Source organism: Opisthorchis viverrini (genome assembly GCF_000715545.1).
Source record: "Opisthorchis viverrini unplaced genomic scaffold opera_v5_106, whole genome shotgun sequence".
Classification (NCBI taxonomy): Eukaryota; Metazoa; Platyhelminthes; class Trematoda; order Opisthorchiida; family Opisthorchiidae; genus Opisthorchis; species Opisthorchis viverrini.
The window spans coordinates 110,221-124,832 of record NW_008751768.1 but is presented as its reverse complement, the minus strand read 5'-3'; the positions used below and the strand labels follow the sequence as shown (position 1 = coordinate 124,832).

Sequence of the window (14,612 nt, the reverse complement as noted above, 5' to 3'; positions counted from 1 at the left end):
AATGCGTAGCTCCTTTTCCACCCTCCCCCCGCTTGACAACCCACTGACAGCGCTGGATTTATGCACCAATTTACCAGCTCGCGCGTGCAATGCGCAGCTACCTACCCCCCCCCAATCATCGGTGAACGAAACTGTGGCAGCTACAACCAGTATACGACGAGTACGCGGTTCTTACAGCTGACAAGGATGATGATGATGATGAATGGCAGCTTGACCCGCTGCTGACAGCCATGACAGATTCAATACTTACCTGAGGTCCGGCGCTCAGATTGCTGCTTACTAAGACAAGTGCTATGGAGACCAATTGCCAGGACAGAAATAGTGTCTCTTGGGGAATATCACTGTGTAGGTCCCCGAAATGCGATCCCTTTAGATTCGGATTATATACCTTGAGTAATTCGGTGTTAATAGGATATTAACTTTGTGTCCGTGAGATCGTCTGACTGTTGTTCCTGGTGGTGTTAATTGGAATGCCCGAAGTATATTGAGTCATCTCGGGGCTTACCGAAATTTATGCACTCTACTTTCTCATTCTTTCAGACACATCTCGTGTCAATCCAGGCGCCATACTGAATTTTATGGACATTTTTTTCAACAATTAGTGCAAGATTCAAATGCAGGTACGTATCTGCCCTTTAAAAAATTAAAGACATTGGCTATTAGTTTCTCAAACAGCTGAAGGTTCTCGTTTCTGGCCCTGTCCTACGATCGCTTCACACTTTGTGTCGTCAGTCTTGGGTCCCATTCAACGCTAACCTACCACCTCCAGTCCCGGTTCCTTCTAATGTTAGTCTTCCGTTTCCAACTTGGTTCCCCACAACTCGCGTTACACTTCCGCCTTCTTTGGATCACCTTCCGTTGGTGCCGACACCAGAGCAAGTCATTATTCCATTAGAAGCGAAAAACGACATAAAGAACCGAAAACGAAAAATGAAACGTCATCAAAAGCGGAAGTGGCGAAAACTCCATCTGACTCTGATTCGAAAGTTGCAGTTCCAACAAGAAAAGAAAGAGGAAAAGAAGCTCCAGGAGCTGTTTGCTTTCTGGAGGAAACGTTCTGAAGCTTGGGATCCTCTAGACAAGATTGAGCGTCGACTTCACTTAGCTCGCCGTTCGGGTTACTTTGTTGATATACTCCATACTCCTGGTAGTCCACTGTACAAACCTTGCAAATAGTCTGCAAAATAGACAAATACTCACTTCTAGTGTTCTACTTTTGCTTGTTACAGTTTTTTTTACTAGAAAGCAATTTCGCAATCCTACACTGTCTTTTATAGCTATCATAATCATGAGTGAGTACGGCGAAACAGCTAGGGAGGTCATAAATCCGATTTCTGCGTCCAGGCGTGGTCAGGAAGCCCTACAAGACCTGCTGAGCGGGTTGCGTGATCTGATGCTCCCATTCTATGCCTGCATGGATCCGAAAAAGCGCACGACACTCAGCACTCATCAAGCTTTTTCGGCAGCTCAGCAATTTTCAGAAACCTTGCAAGCGATGCGAAACCATCGAGAGCTTTTGAGAAAGGTAAGCTAAATGTCTTATTGATTTGTTTGCTTTACACCTGTTCTTCTCCTTCGGTCTTGTTTTTCCTATCCTTACGGTTTTTCCAAAAAGTTAATCTATTAAGTCCGGCAGTTGTTCGTTTCTGTGCTTTCTTCCTCGAGGTGAAAATGCTGTTGTCCTGCAGCGAAATGATAAAGGAATTTGCTCAAACTTCTCTGAAACGGAACTGGCTCATTCTGTGGGAGGGACCAGGCCAAAGAGATCAACACTTGATAGCAACACATAGGACCAAAGAAGAGATATTCAACTTGTGTGATGTGCAGTTACTCTGCTGCAGACACTTGATCGTAGTAGTGGAAGTACTTAAGTAACCATTCTCGTTATGTTCCCGATCGCTCTTGTTCAATTAACTGCCCTTGAGTCACTGGCTAAGGTTGTCCAATCTAAGCACACCCCAAGTCGGTTATCTACTGGCGCTGTCCAGGATTCTACATACCGAAGTAGAACAGTTCCGTTGATCAACTTCAACGGGTTTCAGTAGCCCATCGATGTCGAGCTGGTCTGGTTGGAAAGCTACTGGAAACGCAGAGTTACGCTGATGATAAGCATTTGTCGGAGGAAGAATGAAAAAGAGGGAACAAAGATGTGCTGTCAGCTTTTATGGCCATACGCCTCGATAAAAATGAGTAGTGGATTTCGAAGTGAACAGGAGATCTTATTGATGACAGAAAAGCCATAGCATCTAGTACCTACGATGGCTCATGCATATCCATCAAAAGTAGGCTAATCAGGCATGCCTTCACCTGAGTTCACCACGCCCATTGGTGTAAGACAAGTCTACTGTCTGTGCGCACTGTTTTTTATGCGCTTCCCACATCCAAATTGTAAAGTACTGGTGCAAGGCCCACTGGGATCAAAGGGGATCTCAGGGTTATAGATCCACTAATGGGTGTTATAGGTAAATTGTTCACCTGGATAGGTGTATAAGTTCTGGTAGACTGCCTGGAAGGCGGCCAGTTCTTGAGTCCGGAAGGCTAAGGCAGCCTTGCCAACGTCCAACACCTATGGTGCCGCTTTCACGCCAGCTAGTTTGTGCAGGTCAGAGGGTGCACTGCTGTACATACTGCATCATGCCTCAGGAACGTCTTTTTATCAGTGCGTTCTGTGTCCACAGAATGAGCAATATCCTGGGAGAAGTTTGTATACAACTTTCCAGATTGGAACCGACAACCAAACGGAAACTCCAGTAAATGCTCGATAATCAGCACAACTGCGTGTCACAGACACCTCACTTTTATCCTTAATCAGCTTGGCATGAGATTGCGGTAGACAGCTGAATCAGCAATGTTAATGTCCACCAATAACAGATAAAAATCGAACCGGTTCTGAAAACAGCTCACCGATGTCAGTTGTGTCCTCTTTAATAGCTCCACTCGGTGCATAAGGATGGACCTCAAAGTATGCAGGTGCTTGAACGTCACACAGTTTAACGGGACATCCAATCCATATACTGCTCAGTGTGTGAAAATGTCGAGTGTTTTGCTTGACACATTAGGAGGTCATATTAAGCGCAGCATTTAGACTATCTCGGACAACTTTTACAGAATAATTGAGATCCCATTCACTTGCCATAGTCTATAAAACAGAAGCGCGCGAGCCTGAAACGAACGATTAACGGACGGGACTGAGGAACCACTTGTACATAAGGTTTTCGGAACAAGGACATGTGTGTTGATGCTCGTTTGGAACACTGGACACAAGTTGGTAGTGACGGTCGTTGATTAGATTGGAAAACACAAGGTTGTGCTATATGATGTTGTTACCCGTTTTAAATAGTTAGGCACTCGGATGGTTTTGAAATAACTTGAGAGAACTTTTTTCTATCGCGTTGGAATCTTTGTCCTTTGGATGCTGAGGACATTGCTTTCTCTAGGTAGAAACCCTACTACGAGCTCCCGATTGGACCACCCATGTCAGTTTAGTCATTCCATTAGTGCGCGACACAGGCAGTTCAGGCTAATGGTTGCACACAATGTTGTTAGTCTGCGAAAGATATGGCATGGCGACGGAAGTTTGTCGCAGTTGCCAATCCATAGTTTGGACCTCAACTTTGCGGAAGCTTCGTTAAATGAGAAGCTTGTTGGCCCAAATGGTGCCATGTTGAATACACGGGATGCCGTAGAAGTTGCCAACAATGTTTTGAAAAGTTCGATACTCATGGGGTTTGGCCCGGTCTGCCAACCTGGAGACCTGAGATCAGAAATGCATCTCGACTTGATTCATTCACACATGCTTCGGGAAGGTGAATTCGTTTTGAACTGTCTAGTCGTTCGTAATTTTCAACGCTCTTTATCAAAGCGGTTATTGCTTTTTTCAGAAAATTTTGTCTGCGCTTCTCAACTGAAGTTCTTATTTCATTGATTTCCACATCTTCCTGTGAAATGATTAAGAAATAACTTGGCGAATATTCCTTTCAAACAAAAATATCGGAGGTGGTGCCGAGTTTTTGACATTCTGTTGAGACAGATGAATCGTCCATAACAGCATATCTCATACCCTTAACTATTCAGTTTGTATCGTTTCGAGATGCGCACATTTTAGTTTAAATTGTTTTCTTTTTACCAAAATAATGATTGGCGCCTATCATCGCAATTTATTCCGCCTTTCCGGTGATAAATGGTAGATAACCAGTCGGCGGTATATGTGAACCAAGTGCAACCTTACAACCCCTCTAGTTGAGCTATTCATGCGACTGCAGTGGCTTGATGGGGAAAGGAGTGATAGCTACTGTAGTATTGGCTAGCTGGGTTAGTGGATTCTGTACAGCCTCCGCGAAAGTACACTTGTGAATCAGCCGCATTTATGAGTTACTCTGTCAGTGGCGTTCGAGAAACCACTGATTCGCGACTATCAGAATTCGAAATATTCGCACGACGTCGTTGAGGCTTCTTGCATTAGGCTTGCTAGGGTGTACACTCTACAGTAAGTTCCGTAACACTTGCTGTCAGCGAGTCGAAGACTGAGAATTTATTTTATTGTTGTCCTGTCTCCAAGGGTGTGAGCCTACGTCATGGAAATGCTGACACAAAGATACGCTCATTTCCAGTCTCCGAACGAGGTGGCTTATGTGGACACGTTGTTGTTTGAATTGCTTACCTCTAATGGTTGTTGTTGCTACGTGACACTGTGGCTTCACATTTCTTTGTTTCACAGCCAGTAATCCAGAGGTTTAAACACTTGCGTTCTCTTTCGATTTTTCAATTCGCCCTCTGTTTTGTGTATTACGTTGGCTAGGCTGGAAGTACGAAACCGCCTGTTTCAGCCATCATCTAACGACAAATGTGAACATCTGTCCGGATTAAAGTGACGCAGTGTTTTTTGCGAACGATTCTTCTGGGATTCATCTGTTCTCAAGCTTGACTGACTCGTAGAGGTGGACTAAACTCAGAAAAATAGCGACTGTTTACAGGTCCCGACAAATGCACTCGATTGAATCTGTGAATGTTCTGGGCGAAACCGATCGCGCGCTGTCGAAGAGTTTTCACCAACCTTGTGAGTAGTTTCATTCATGAAAATATGCTGTGATATCTCGAATACAGTACCAACTGAAATGTGAGGCAGCCTTTGTGCAGCACATCCAGTTGAAGGAGAGATTCAGTTGAATTCCTGTGAAAACTGGATTGATTTGCAAATGAGTGTATTTATCGAAATTGGTCCTATTTGGGTTCAAGTAGAACACAAGGTCAAGGGAGTCTCGAGTAATCCCCCTACCTGATGGACACCATTAAGGGTGAAACGGGTCGTGGGCTGTCGAGGAGTTTTCACTAGGGTTGTTAGTAGTTCCCTACAGAAATGTATACGGGCTCATCCCTTACGATAAATCACTTGGCAAACAACATTCTAAAGACGAAGTGATCTGGTCGTTCGAAGATTTTTATGACGGGAATTTCATCTAAAAACTGTAATATAGTCGGAAACAGTTTCTGGTCTCTACATTTATTTTCAAGTGGCGCAACCTTTTCACCTAAATTTCGTAATTTCATGATAAAACGACGCGCATTTATGCGCCTTAACTGCTCTTGTTAATGTTCCGAATCGTGTTCCTCACGTTTCATCGAAGTAAGGTCATTCAAGTGGACTTTCAACATCAAGCTGGCACCTTGTTTCCCAGTCTTTCTGTGACTGTGACCTTGGCTGTGGGAGTTTGAACTCACACAACTTTCGTTTAAACAGTGTTCTTTTATCCTGATGTTATTGTTCTGGTTAGTTCGGACCAAAGGGGGGAATGCATTGGATTCAAGTTCCGCCGATTGTGCCTCGATCACGAGCAAAGGTTCTGGAGAGGATTCATACTACCTGTTTATGGAGACGAGACGTGACTGATGGTAAGAAAGGGGGCTATAAGTCGTAATAGGTACATATGCTGAGACTTTCCAGTCCGATGGCAGTCACTGCAGTGCCTAAATTCCAAGAGAAATTGCAAACTAATCCCTCGTTGTTATTAGTGTCAGTGACGTTACACTTCCTGATTCTTAAGGACTGTTTTCGGTATCCGTTCCCAAATGCTGAGCTGTTGTTATCAGGTCGCTAGATCAAAACTCGATTCTTACCAAAATTGTAACATACCCCAAGGGTTTCTGCAGGCCCCGGAAGTAAAAAGGTTTCGTCAGGGTGCCAAGCATTCGCTTGTTTTAACAAAGTATATATAGAGGTGTACAAAGAGCGACAGTCTATGCAGCTATCAGCATTGCTCATCTCGCGTAGATAAATGCGATTCACGGTGCCAACTGCAGTAGAGTAAGTTGTTTGCACGATCACTAACTCGCCTACTCTATTTCACCAGCTCCTTATACCAGCCGACTACTTGGAGACGTTTTGGCTGTTTAAACCAGCACCGGTGTGCTTGTTTTACAAAGTATATATACAGGTGTACAAAGAGCGACAGTCTATGCAACTATCAGCATTGCTCATCTCGCGTAGATAAATGCGATTCACGGTGCCAACTGCAGTAGAGTAAGTTGTTTGCACGATCACTAACTCGCCTACTCTATTTCACCAGCTCCTTATACCAGCCGACTACTTGGAGACGTTTTGGCTGTTTAAACCAGCACCGGTGTAGCTGATATGTTCTACGGCGATGAAAATAGATGGTGATGTTTATTTGGCGTTTACCAATTTAGCTGAAATTGCAGTTGATCGCATCCCATTTCTAGTTTATATGGGATATCACAATAGTTGTATACGTCACGAAGATGACACTGATTCGAGAAGGAGATAGTCAGCCTGTATTGCCCATTGTGCAGACCCAGCCTATTAATCCGAACTCTTACGCCATGTTATAGTGTAGCAAGAAACCAGGCAGCTCTACAACCGTTTATTCACACACACACACATTCTACATCTTTCATGCAACCGTTTATAAACTGTGTGCTGGGAGGATTGTCCAAAGCGACCCGCGGCTAATTGAACTAAACGCAGTTCGGGAGTAGAAGACTACTTCAGTCGATGTTCTAACTTCCGTCACCAAGGAAACATTTGCTTCATTCAGCCTGTTACAGGGGTAACCCCCGTTGCTCTCGTACATGTGCCCGGTGTTCGAGAAAAAGTCACACCAAAAGGGGCGCAAGTGTTCTGACAGCGATATCAGTAACACATTTTTGCGGTGGGTACCGGATTTCGCTGGTTTATAAATCAGTGTGCGATATATCTACACTGTCATCAGAGCAACTTTCAGGAACTTTAAAGTAATTTATCCATTTGAATAATACAGTGAAAAGACAAAGGCCGCGTGATTTGAAATTTCGTTTTTACTTCTACAAATACAATAATAAAAAAGCATCAGTTTTACTTCGCGAGTAGAGATAAGTAGCCACAAAACAGTGGGACGGAGCTAGTAGTATCGTAAACCAATCAGGTCCAAGTCAAGCGGATAGCTCGTGTAATGATGTTTCGTGCACACAAGCTGGATCGACTTTGATTAATCAGCATAGCCTCTCTGAAAAGTGGCAACTCCGGGTTGATGTTGCGGAGTAAGGTTCCAAGCCCGGCCTTCGGTTGTTAACTTGACATTTGATTTCATCCCCTGTTAGAGAGAGCGGAACTTCACCCCAGATAACACAGCTTTAAACCGTGTTTGTTGTTTTTTGACATCCAGATTATCTAGAGGAACCAAGGAATTCAGTGTATTCGATAACACACTTAAGTGAATTTTGTAACGCAAAGTTTAAGCGCAGTCTGAGCAAATCAACGTGATGAGGTGGTCACGGTTATTAAGTACAAGCGATCTCCGACACGAAGTCGAATGTACGATTAGGCACACTAAACAACCAAATCACCATCAGGGCACCGTCTTTGAAATGCACTCTGTGACCCTAGGGTCATGTGAGCGTTACATGAAGCTCGAAGCGAATCCAAATGGGGGGTATGAGTTAACTCGCCTTGCGTAACTATACACCACTAGACAAGCTTCTGCAAACATCGATTCGGTGGAGGTGAATTGTTTGATCAGTTCTGAATCCCAGTTATCGAAAACTAGAAGTGCGGGCGCGTGTTTTTGTACCGCAATACGTATTTCGCCCTATTAGATGCTTGTGCATAGGCGATCATGCAGGTGTCTAAGAAGATAAGCCGAGTCAACGTCTCTCCGTGTAACGATAACCTTATACGAGGTTTCGCGTGTAACATGTTGCATTTGTCCTAGGCGTGACTCGCCTATAGTGACTGATGTTATCTACCATTGGGGACGCTTAAAAGTTGGCACCTAGTTCATTTTTATCCGATGTATGAGACTTGTAGTTGAGTAAGCGGAAGACGAGGGGTAACAGGTTCATATCGTGTCTTACGTCTTTTTTGTTCATACGGATTCCGTCGATCTCATTGCTTCGGCATCTAGTGCTTGTGCTTAACAGCACATTCAGCCCCGCACAAACCATCTATGGTGGTTTGTTGGTCCAACTACCGTTGACCAGCCAATCAGCACCGGATATCAGTCCTTCAGTTGCGTTGCTATACCAATTAAGCCCACCTTTACAACCTAACCGATCTAATGGAAGACCTGACGAACGAAAATCCAGTCATCTGGAAGATATGGTGTATCTTGATTACCTTCGTTCATTCGAATGCTTCTTGCTTTTGGTGAAATAAAAGGAAATTTCGGCCTTCAATAATTGTTCCTCACCCGGAAGTTTATTGGGTTTATTTGTGCTGACGTACCTGCCTCAGCTGTCACAGGGTACGGCAAAGGAAGAAGGTGAAAAATGACAAACATCTTCCCCCCTTCTGCGCCTTCCCAAGTCCGGCAACTAGTCAAGCAAAGTTCAAAATTTAAGTTGGAATCTCTCGAAGCCGCTGAACTGATCTTGCCCTTATTACGCTTTACCCCTACAGGCACAGTAAAAAGTAATTCGTGAGCCACTGCCCTGTGAACGCCACGCGTTGACTCCTCAGGAAGCCCTATGGGCATTCTCCTCTTGTACAACTGGATGCATCGATCTGTTCGTGACCACTTGCAATAAGAAAAGTTCACAAGGACAGATTTAAGGTGAGGTGAAGCAAATTATATCACCTGGATATCGCAAATGCGCTTCGTGAAAATAACGATTTGGTTGCGCGGGATCATAATCTAGCTGTTTCCGTTGGTCTTATTAAGGTCGATTTATCGAAACTCCTTACGAGAATCCCGGCTCGGTCATATCGAGCCAGTTTATATCGTCATAGGGCCGATGGCTGATTTTCTGGTACGATTACCGAATAACCCAAGCCGAATGGAGCAGCTCGGGATATTTAGCGTTTACGTCAGTCAGTTGTAAACTGCACATCCGTACTAAGCGCTTGACTATTCCAGACTTTTGAACGACATTCGGTCGAGTATCAGTGTGTATCTTTTGTATTGCCCTTGTCACTAATAGTGGTGTTAATACCCTTTGCATTTCGCAGACCTTTATGATCGTGAAGGAAGAGTGCGACAAACTACCGATAACCGATCCAGTCACTTTGATTCCATATACGGACTGCGGTGCACCCAACTATGATAACTTTCCACGTTCGGATTCAAAATCATTGTTAGATGCACGAGAACACGCGATCAAACGATGTTTGGAGGTGACCGCTGAATTGAAAACCATTCAGAAAACATTGACGTCTGCATTATGGGATCTGAATGATCTAATGGACTCAACCATTACGAAACAATGATGAATGCCTAGTTGCAACCAAACCCATGTAAATACACCTTACCCGTTTTTTCTTCCCTTCTGATGGCTTATTCCGCTGGTTGATAAGAGATCGGACTGGGAATAGGACATAACTTATCGCTCTGTGACGTTTGCATCAAGGTTCATTTAAGGGATAGCCTTTGTGAAACGAGGAGTTCCTCTCAACTGTACACTGCAGCACCATTGGTTAAGGCGTATTCGACGCAGCTTCCGATATCGGTATGCTGCCGTGAATCGCTCTATCCTGGCTTCTTGAAGAACTGAGCATGGATGTACGCGGTGCCTGATGGTTGCTAAGAGTCCTTTGGTCAGTAGAATATTTTATGATTACAAGATATATCCCAAACACTTCTCTGGTATTCAGACTCAGTTCAAGTCTGCAGCGCATTGTAGGTCCACCACTTGAACCTTCCAAATGGCCTTCATAATTTAGGTAGTATGGTGTATTAGGTGGCCTCCATTACAAAGTCAAATCTATGCGATGGTGGAGACAAGGCTGCTGCTAAAAAATTCAAGAATTTCCAATGTTGCTAGTGGTGGTACTCTGAAATGTGGTTCGTTTTTTATAACTCTGGAACGCAAGTTGCAAGCTCGTTGAACTTCTAACCGCCACCTGAGGGGTTGGATCAGCGAACGATATGAGGCTTCTGTGGTTTTGGTGGCGCTCGTACGGAACACTTTGTATAGCTCAGTTGATTTTTTAACCTCTAACTGTGGCTTTTTTGTGAGTCACAGAATGTCAATGATTACTACGTGTGCTTATCTGTTTGTTGGAACTTGGGGGACATAACCATGAATGAACAATCAAATATTAGGATCGATTGCGATGGTGGAGACAAGGCTGCTGCTAAAAAATTCAAGAATTTCCAATGTTGCTAGTGGTGGTACTCTGAAATGTGGTTCGTTTTTTATAACTCTGGAACGCAAGTTGCAAGCTCGTTGAACTTCTAACCGCCACCTGAGGGGTTGGATCAGCGAACGATATGAGGCTTCTGTGGTTTTGGTGGCGCTCGTACGGAACACTTTGTATAGCTCAGTTGATTTTTTAACCTCTAACTGTGGCTTTTTTGTGAGTCACAGAATGTCAATGATTACTACGTGTGCTTATCTGTTTGTTGGAACTTGGGGGACATAACCATGAATGAACAATCAAATGGTAGGATCGATCGTCGCTGATCCTATCAACAGAAAGAATGTTTACATGTTAGCGTATTATGAAGCAGCTTCATTGGAGTTCGAAGCAAGTACCTTGATATGTATTCCGATGCAAGTGAAATTGTGAAGTGCTTAGGCGGTGGACGGCCCGCGACCCTGTAGAACCAGTATTTCAGTAGTCTGGGATAGGCGCGGCTACGCCCCGTTAGATTAATCGATGCCCATCTGATGACCTGAGCCAACCGATCACCACTGAAATTCAGAGAGAGATTCTTCGTTGCATGTGTCACTGTCCCATGAGAATGAACGGCACTGTCCAGGAACCGTTCAGAGAAGCTACTGAGAGTTGAGACGTTTTTCGGGAGCTATTTTTCAGTGGATCGAGTCTTTCCATTTATTCTGCACCGTGGCTTCACGACTGGTTCACATTTGTATGGTCTTGGTGCAGATATAGAGTGATGGATTATTCACACACCCTATGCATACTTCCGATAGGCCGAACACGGTGGAGACCCAACGCCGTCCAAAGGGGCCAGCTGTTTGGTGGACCTTGTTTTCACTACACGTGAAGGTTTTGGTGGCCAGACTGCAGGATACTAATAAGGCAATCAGTGATAGTTAGCGGTGGCTCCAATGCCGTACAACTGTGCCTTTCTGCTCTCTAGAGGGGCGTACTTGTTCGAGGACTTTCTTAGAACCATTTAGTAGCGAGCTTTTGTCCTCTGAATTTTCGTCTAGTCAGACCATTGGTTTGGAGTTCGCAAATGGCCAGAGCCTGCTGTCGCTATGGTGGGTAAGGGGCCTGTCGAGTTGGGAGTGCCCCTAATTCGCCGTCGCAGGATGTATGCACTGTTTTGAGAATAGTGAATGGCCTAAATATTGCGACCATTCGCAGATGTGTCCCATTCGTTGGCAGCCAACCAGAATCGCACAAGTTACCAAACTATTGCATTTTCAAACGCCATACAAAGGTTGTCCGAACACCAAGTCGGTCAACTGGATGTGCCGAGGACCAGCCATGGGCTAAGGCAAGGGCGAAAGGACTGAACTTTTGAAACTCAGCGCTGTGCGAGGATTGGTTTGAGTGTCCCAACTTTGTGGTCGGCCCTAGGTGGCCACGGGTGCGGACTTCCAGGCCAAGCAGCTTGCTTGAATTGGGTAGGACCCGAATTTTAAAACTTCAGCATTGCATCACCTAATATCGGTGTCTTGACAGTTTTACGGATGGTGATCCAGTGGTTGGACGATAAAATCACACTTCGCTCGGAATGACGTGTAAGTGGCGTCCAAAAAGCGGTTAAACTCTAAAAGGTCCACGATGTAACCGTCCATGCCCATTCAATTTTACGAAGAAGAGCTTTAGACGTTGTAACCATGTTCGCTGGTGTAGCAGGTGCAATATAACGCGGCGTTTCCAGATATCCGCATGTGAACTACCAACATTCCAGCGAGATGTTCTTCCCATTGTTAAGAACGACGTCACTTGCCTGGATTACGCCATAAGGTCCACCGGCATTCCCGGAACACAGAGCCAAGCATTGCCTCTTATCGTAGTACCCGTAAGGCATATATCCCATTTCGGGTATCTATCGTGACTGCTTGGCCTTCCGTTCATGTGCGGCGCTGATTGAGGCCTCAGTTATGCATGATAGCCTAATCCATTGGCTGGGGAGGACATTTTATAAACATAACTGTTTTCTTTGCCGCTGCACCATGCTCGCGCTTGAAAATTATAAAACACCACTGATGAAGTGTTTTTTTACTAAACTGGTTAGTATAACCGCAGCGGTTGGCCACCGTTTCGTTCAGAAAAACAGTTCAACTCGATGATGCTACTTGAACGAAACTCGTATATTTAGTTTGGCATCGTTTATATGTTCGGTAGGGTTGTTCAGACGTCTGATTGTTATAAATTCAAAACTTAATTCTTGATTATTTCGTCTCATTGTGGACATTTGAAGACTCACGAGTACAGTGGTGTCGGACTCAGCGAAGTTTAATTTGGAGAGAGGCGCCTACAAGGCATTTGTACGATCAAGTGTTATAGACTTGATTTCATAACTCAAGGGCCTAATCAGCCTTCAAATATATGCTCGTGGATGCAGCCGTAGTGAGATGCCGGGCACTTGGTGTCAACCTTGGTCATCTGGGGTAATAAAATATAATTTCACTCCACTTCTGCTTCCTAACACTTGTACTCTTTGGCTATGTAGTAACAGCAGTTCCATCATCCTCATCATGGTGTGGAATCATCCCATGCTGCTTCGAAGTGGCGCTATCATCAAATAGTGGATCCGTTCTTGGCCACCACTTGTCAGCTGTGGTGCTTGCAATTACGAGAACTATTTCGTGATCTTCGTCAGCAGTTATGGTTAGAAACGTATCCGCATTTCAGGCATACCACCTTCCCCCCTTTCACTATACCCTGGGTCTATTCTCCATGTCTGTCATGTAGGTTCTGGCCCCAGCCCACTCATGGTTTGCGCTATTTTCACTTCTAAGTCATGTCTGAACTATCCGAATACACAGGTGAATAAGATAGCCACCCTCCAACGATCTGTGCCGCAGCATGATGATGATCTTGCTGATGGCAACAAAGTTTACTCCACTGCATCCTTCTGGAACAACTACCCCTCAACACACGTTCAGGTGACGCGTTGCCAATAGTGCACCAATCGCGGCTTTGAATTTGCACAATCCAAACTCCCAATGCGCCTTGCCTGCTCGTCCACCTAAGTACAACCTGATCGAACTTTCCGGTCGCTACCGGGTCCAAACGTTCACCGACTCTTTTCGCACAATGCCCGCCCCTTCTGCACCTCCCGTGACCGAAGATGCGAACAGCTGCAGAGTTTTCAGCTATTCTTTCACCTGCACACCCTCCTCCTAATGAACTTCTCTAACCCGTGCAGTAAAATAAGGGGCAGCTTTTGTTGGACGGCTGTGCCGTTTGCTCTTGTTGTAACTTAAGACAGTAACAGTGATAATCGTTCAGTCACAAAAACCTTTTGGTGCGTTGCGGAGTAAAACTCTGTTTTATTTGGAGGGTGACGAGTACACACTTAGTCCATTTGATGTGGTACCTCTGAGGCAATTCGCCTTGCAGGGCTTCTAAGCCTTTTTAGGTCTTTAATTCACCACGCTGAGGTTACCTCGTCTTTCTACGATCTCTTGTCACTGCATGCTTCGAACTACTGCTTCCTCGAGACATGATGAACTTTCGGAATTATTCAGCCTCTCTATCTGCCTGTGCAGTAATATCAGGATTGATTTATATTCTCAGTCGATATGCCGCTTTTCTGTGTAGCTTGTAACCATTTATTTACCTTTCTTTTCAACGTCTTTGTCCAATTCCAGAATGAAGATTACCGGTCCGTCATAAAGGCGTTCTTCAAAGGCTCTCCGACCCTATTTTTCGAATTAGCACGCCTCAGTGCATATGATCGTTTCTCCTTGAATGCGTGCTAGCCAACCAACTTTTTCACACGCGCTGCCTACTGGGTAACGCACTCGTCACTCACGATTTCGGAACCGTCTTCTAGCACTTATGATGTTTCTACCCAACTTAATGGGTGTCTAATAAAAGGATATAATTTTAGTCACGGAAAAGTTTGCTAACCAGCGCCTCTCATATTCAAATATGGCCAGTTTTGCATCGACCGCATATCGCCAGTCCTTAATAACTCCATCTGGGTGTTCATTGTGGCTTTCTAAATCGGACGGTATCGTCTTACTACAAT

At 44.7% G+C, this 14,612-nt stretch overlaps 1 protein-coding gene across 1 annotated transcript; it reads left to right on the top strand.

Annotated features, from left to right (window-relative positions):
* Positions 1-539: 539 nt before the first annotated feature.
* Positions 540-14,282, top strand: T265_05746 (hypothetical protein; the record flags this gene model as incomplete). The annotated part of the gene is made up of 3 exons (XM_009170826.1): positions 540-1,525; positions 9,440-9,724; positions 14,230-14,282. 2 exons carry the CDS (start codon positions 1,289-1,291, stop codon positions 9,695-9,697), a joined length of 495 nt encoding a protein of 164 aa, XP_009169090.1.
* Between the last annotated feature and the right edge of the window lie 330 nt (positions 14,283-14,612).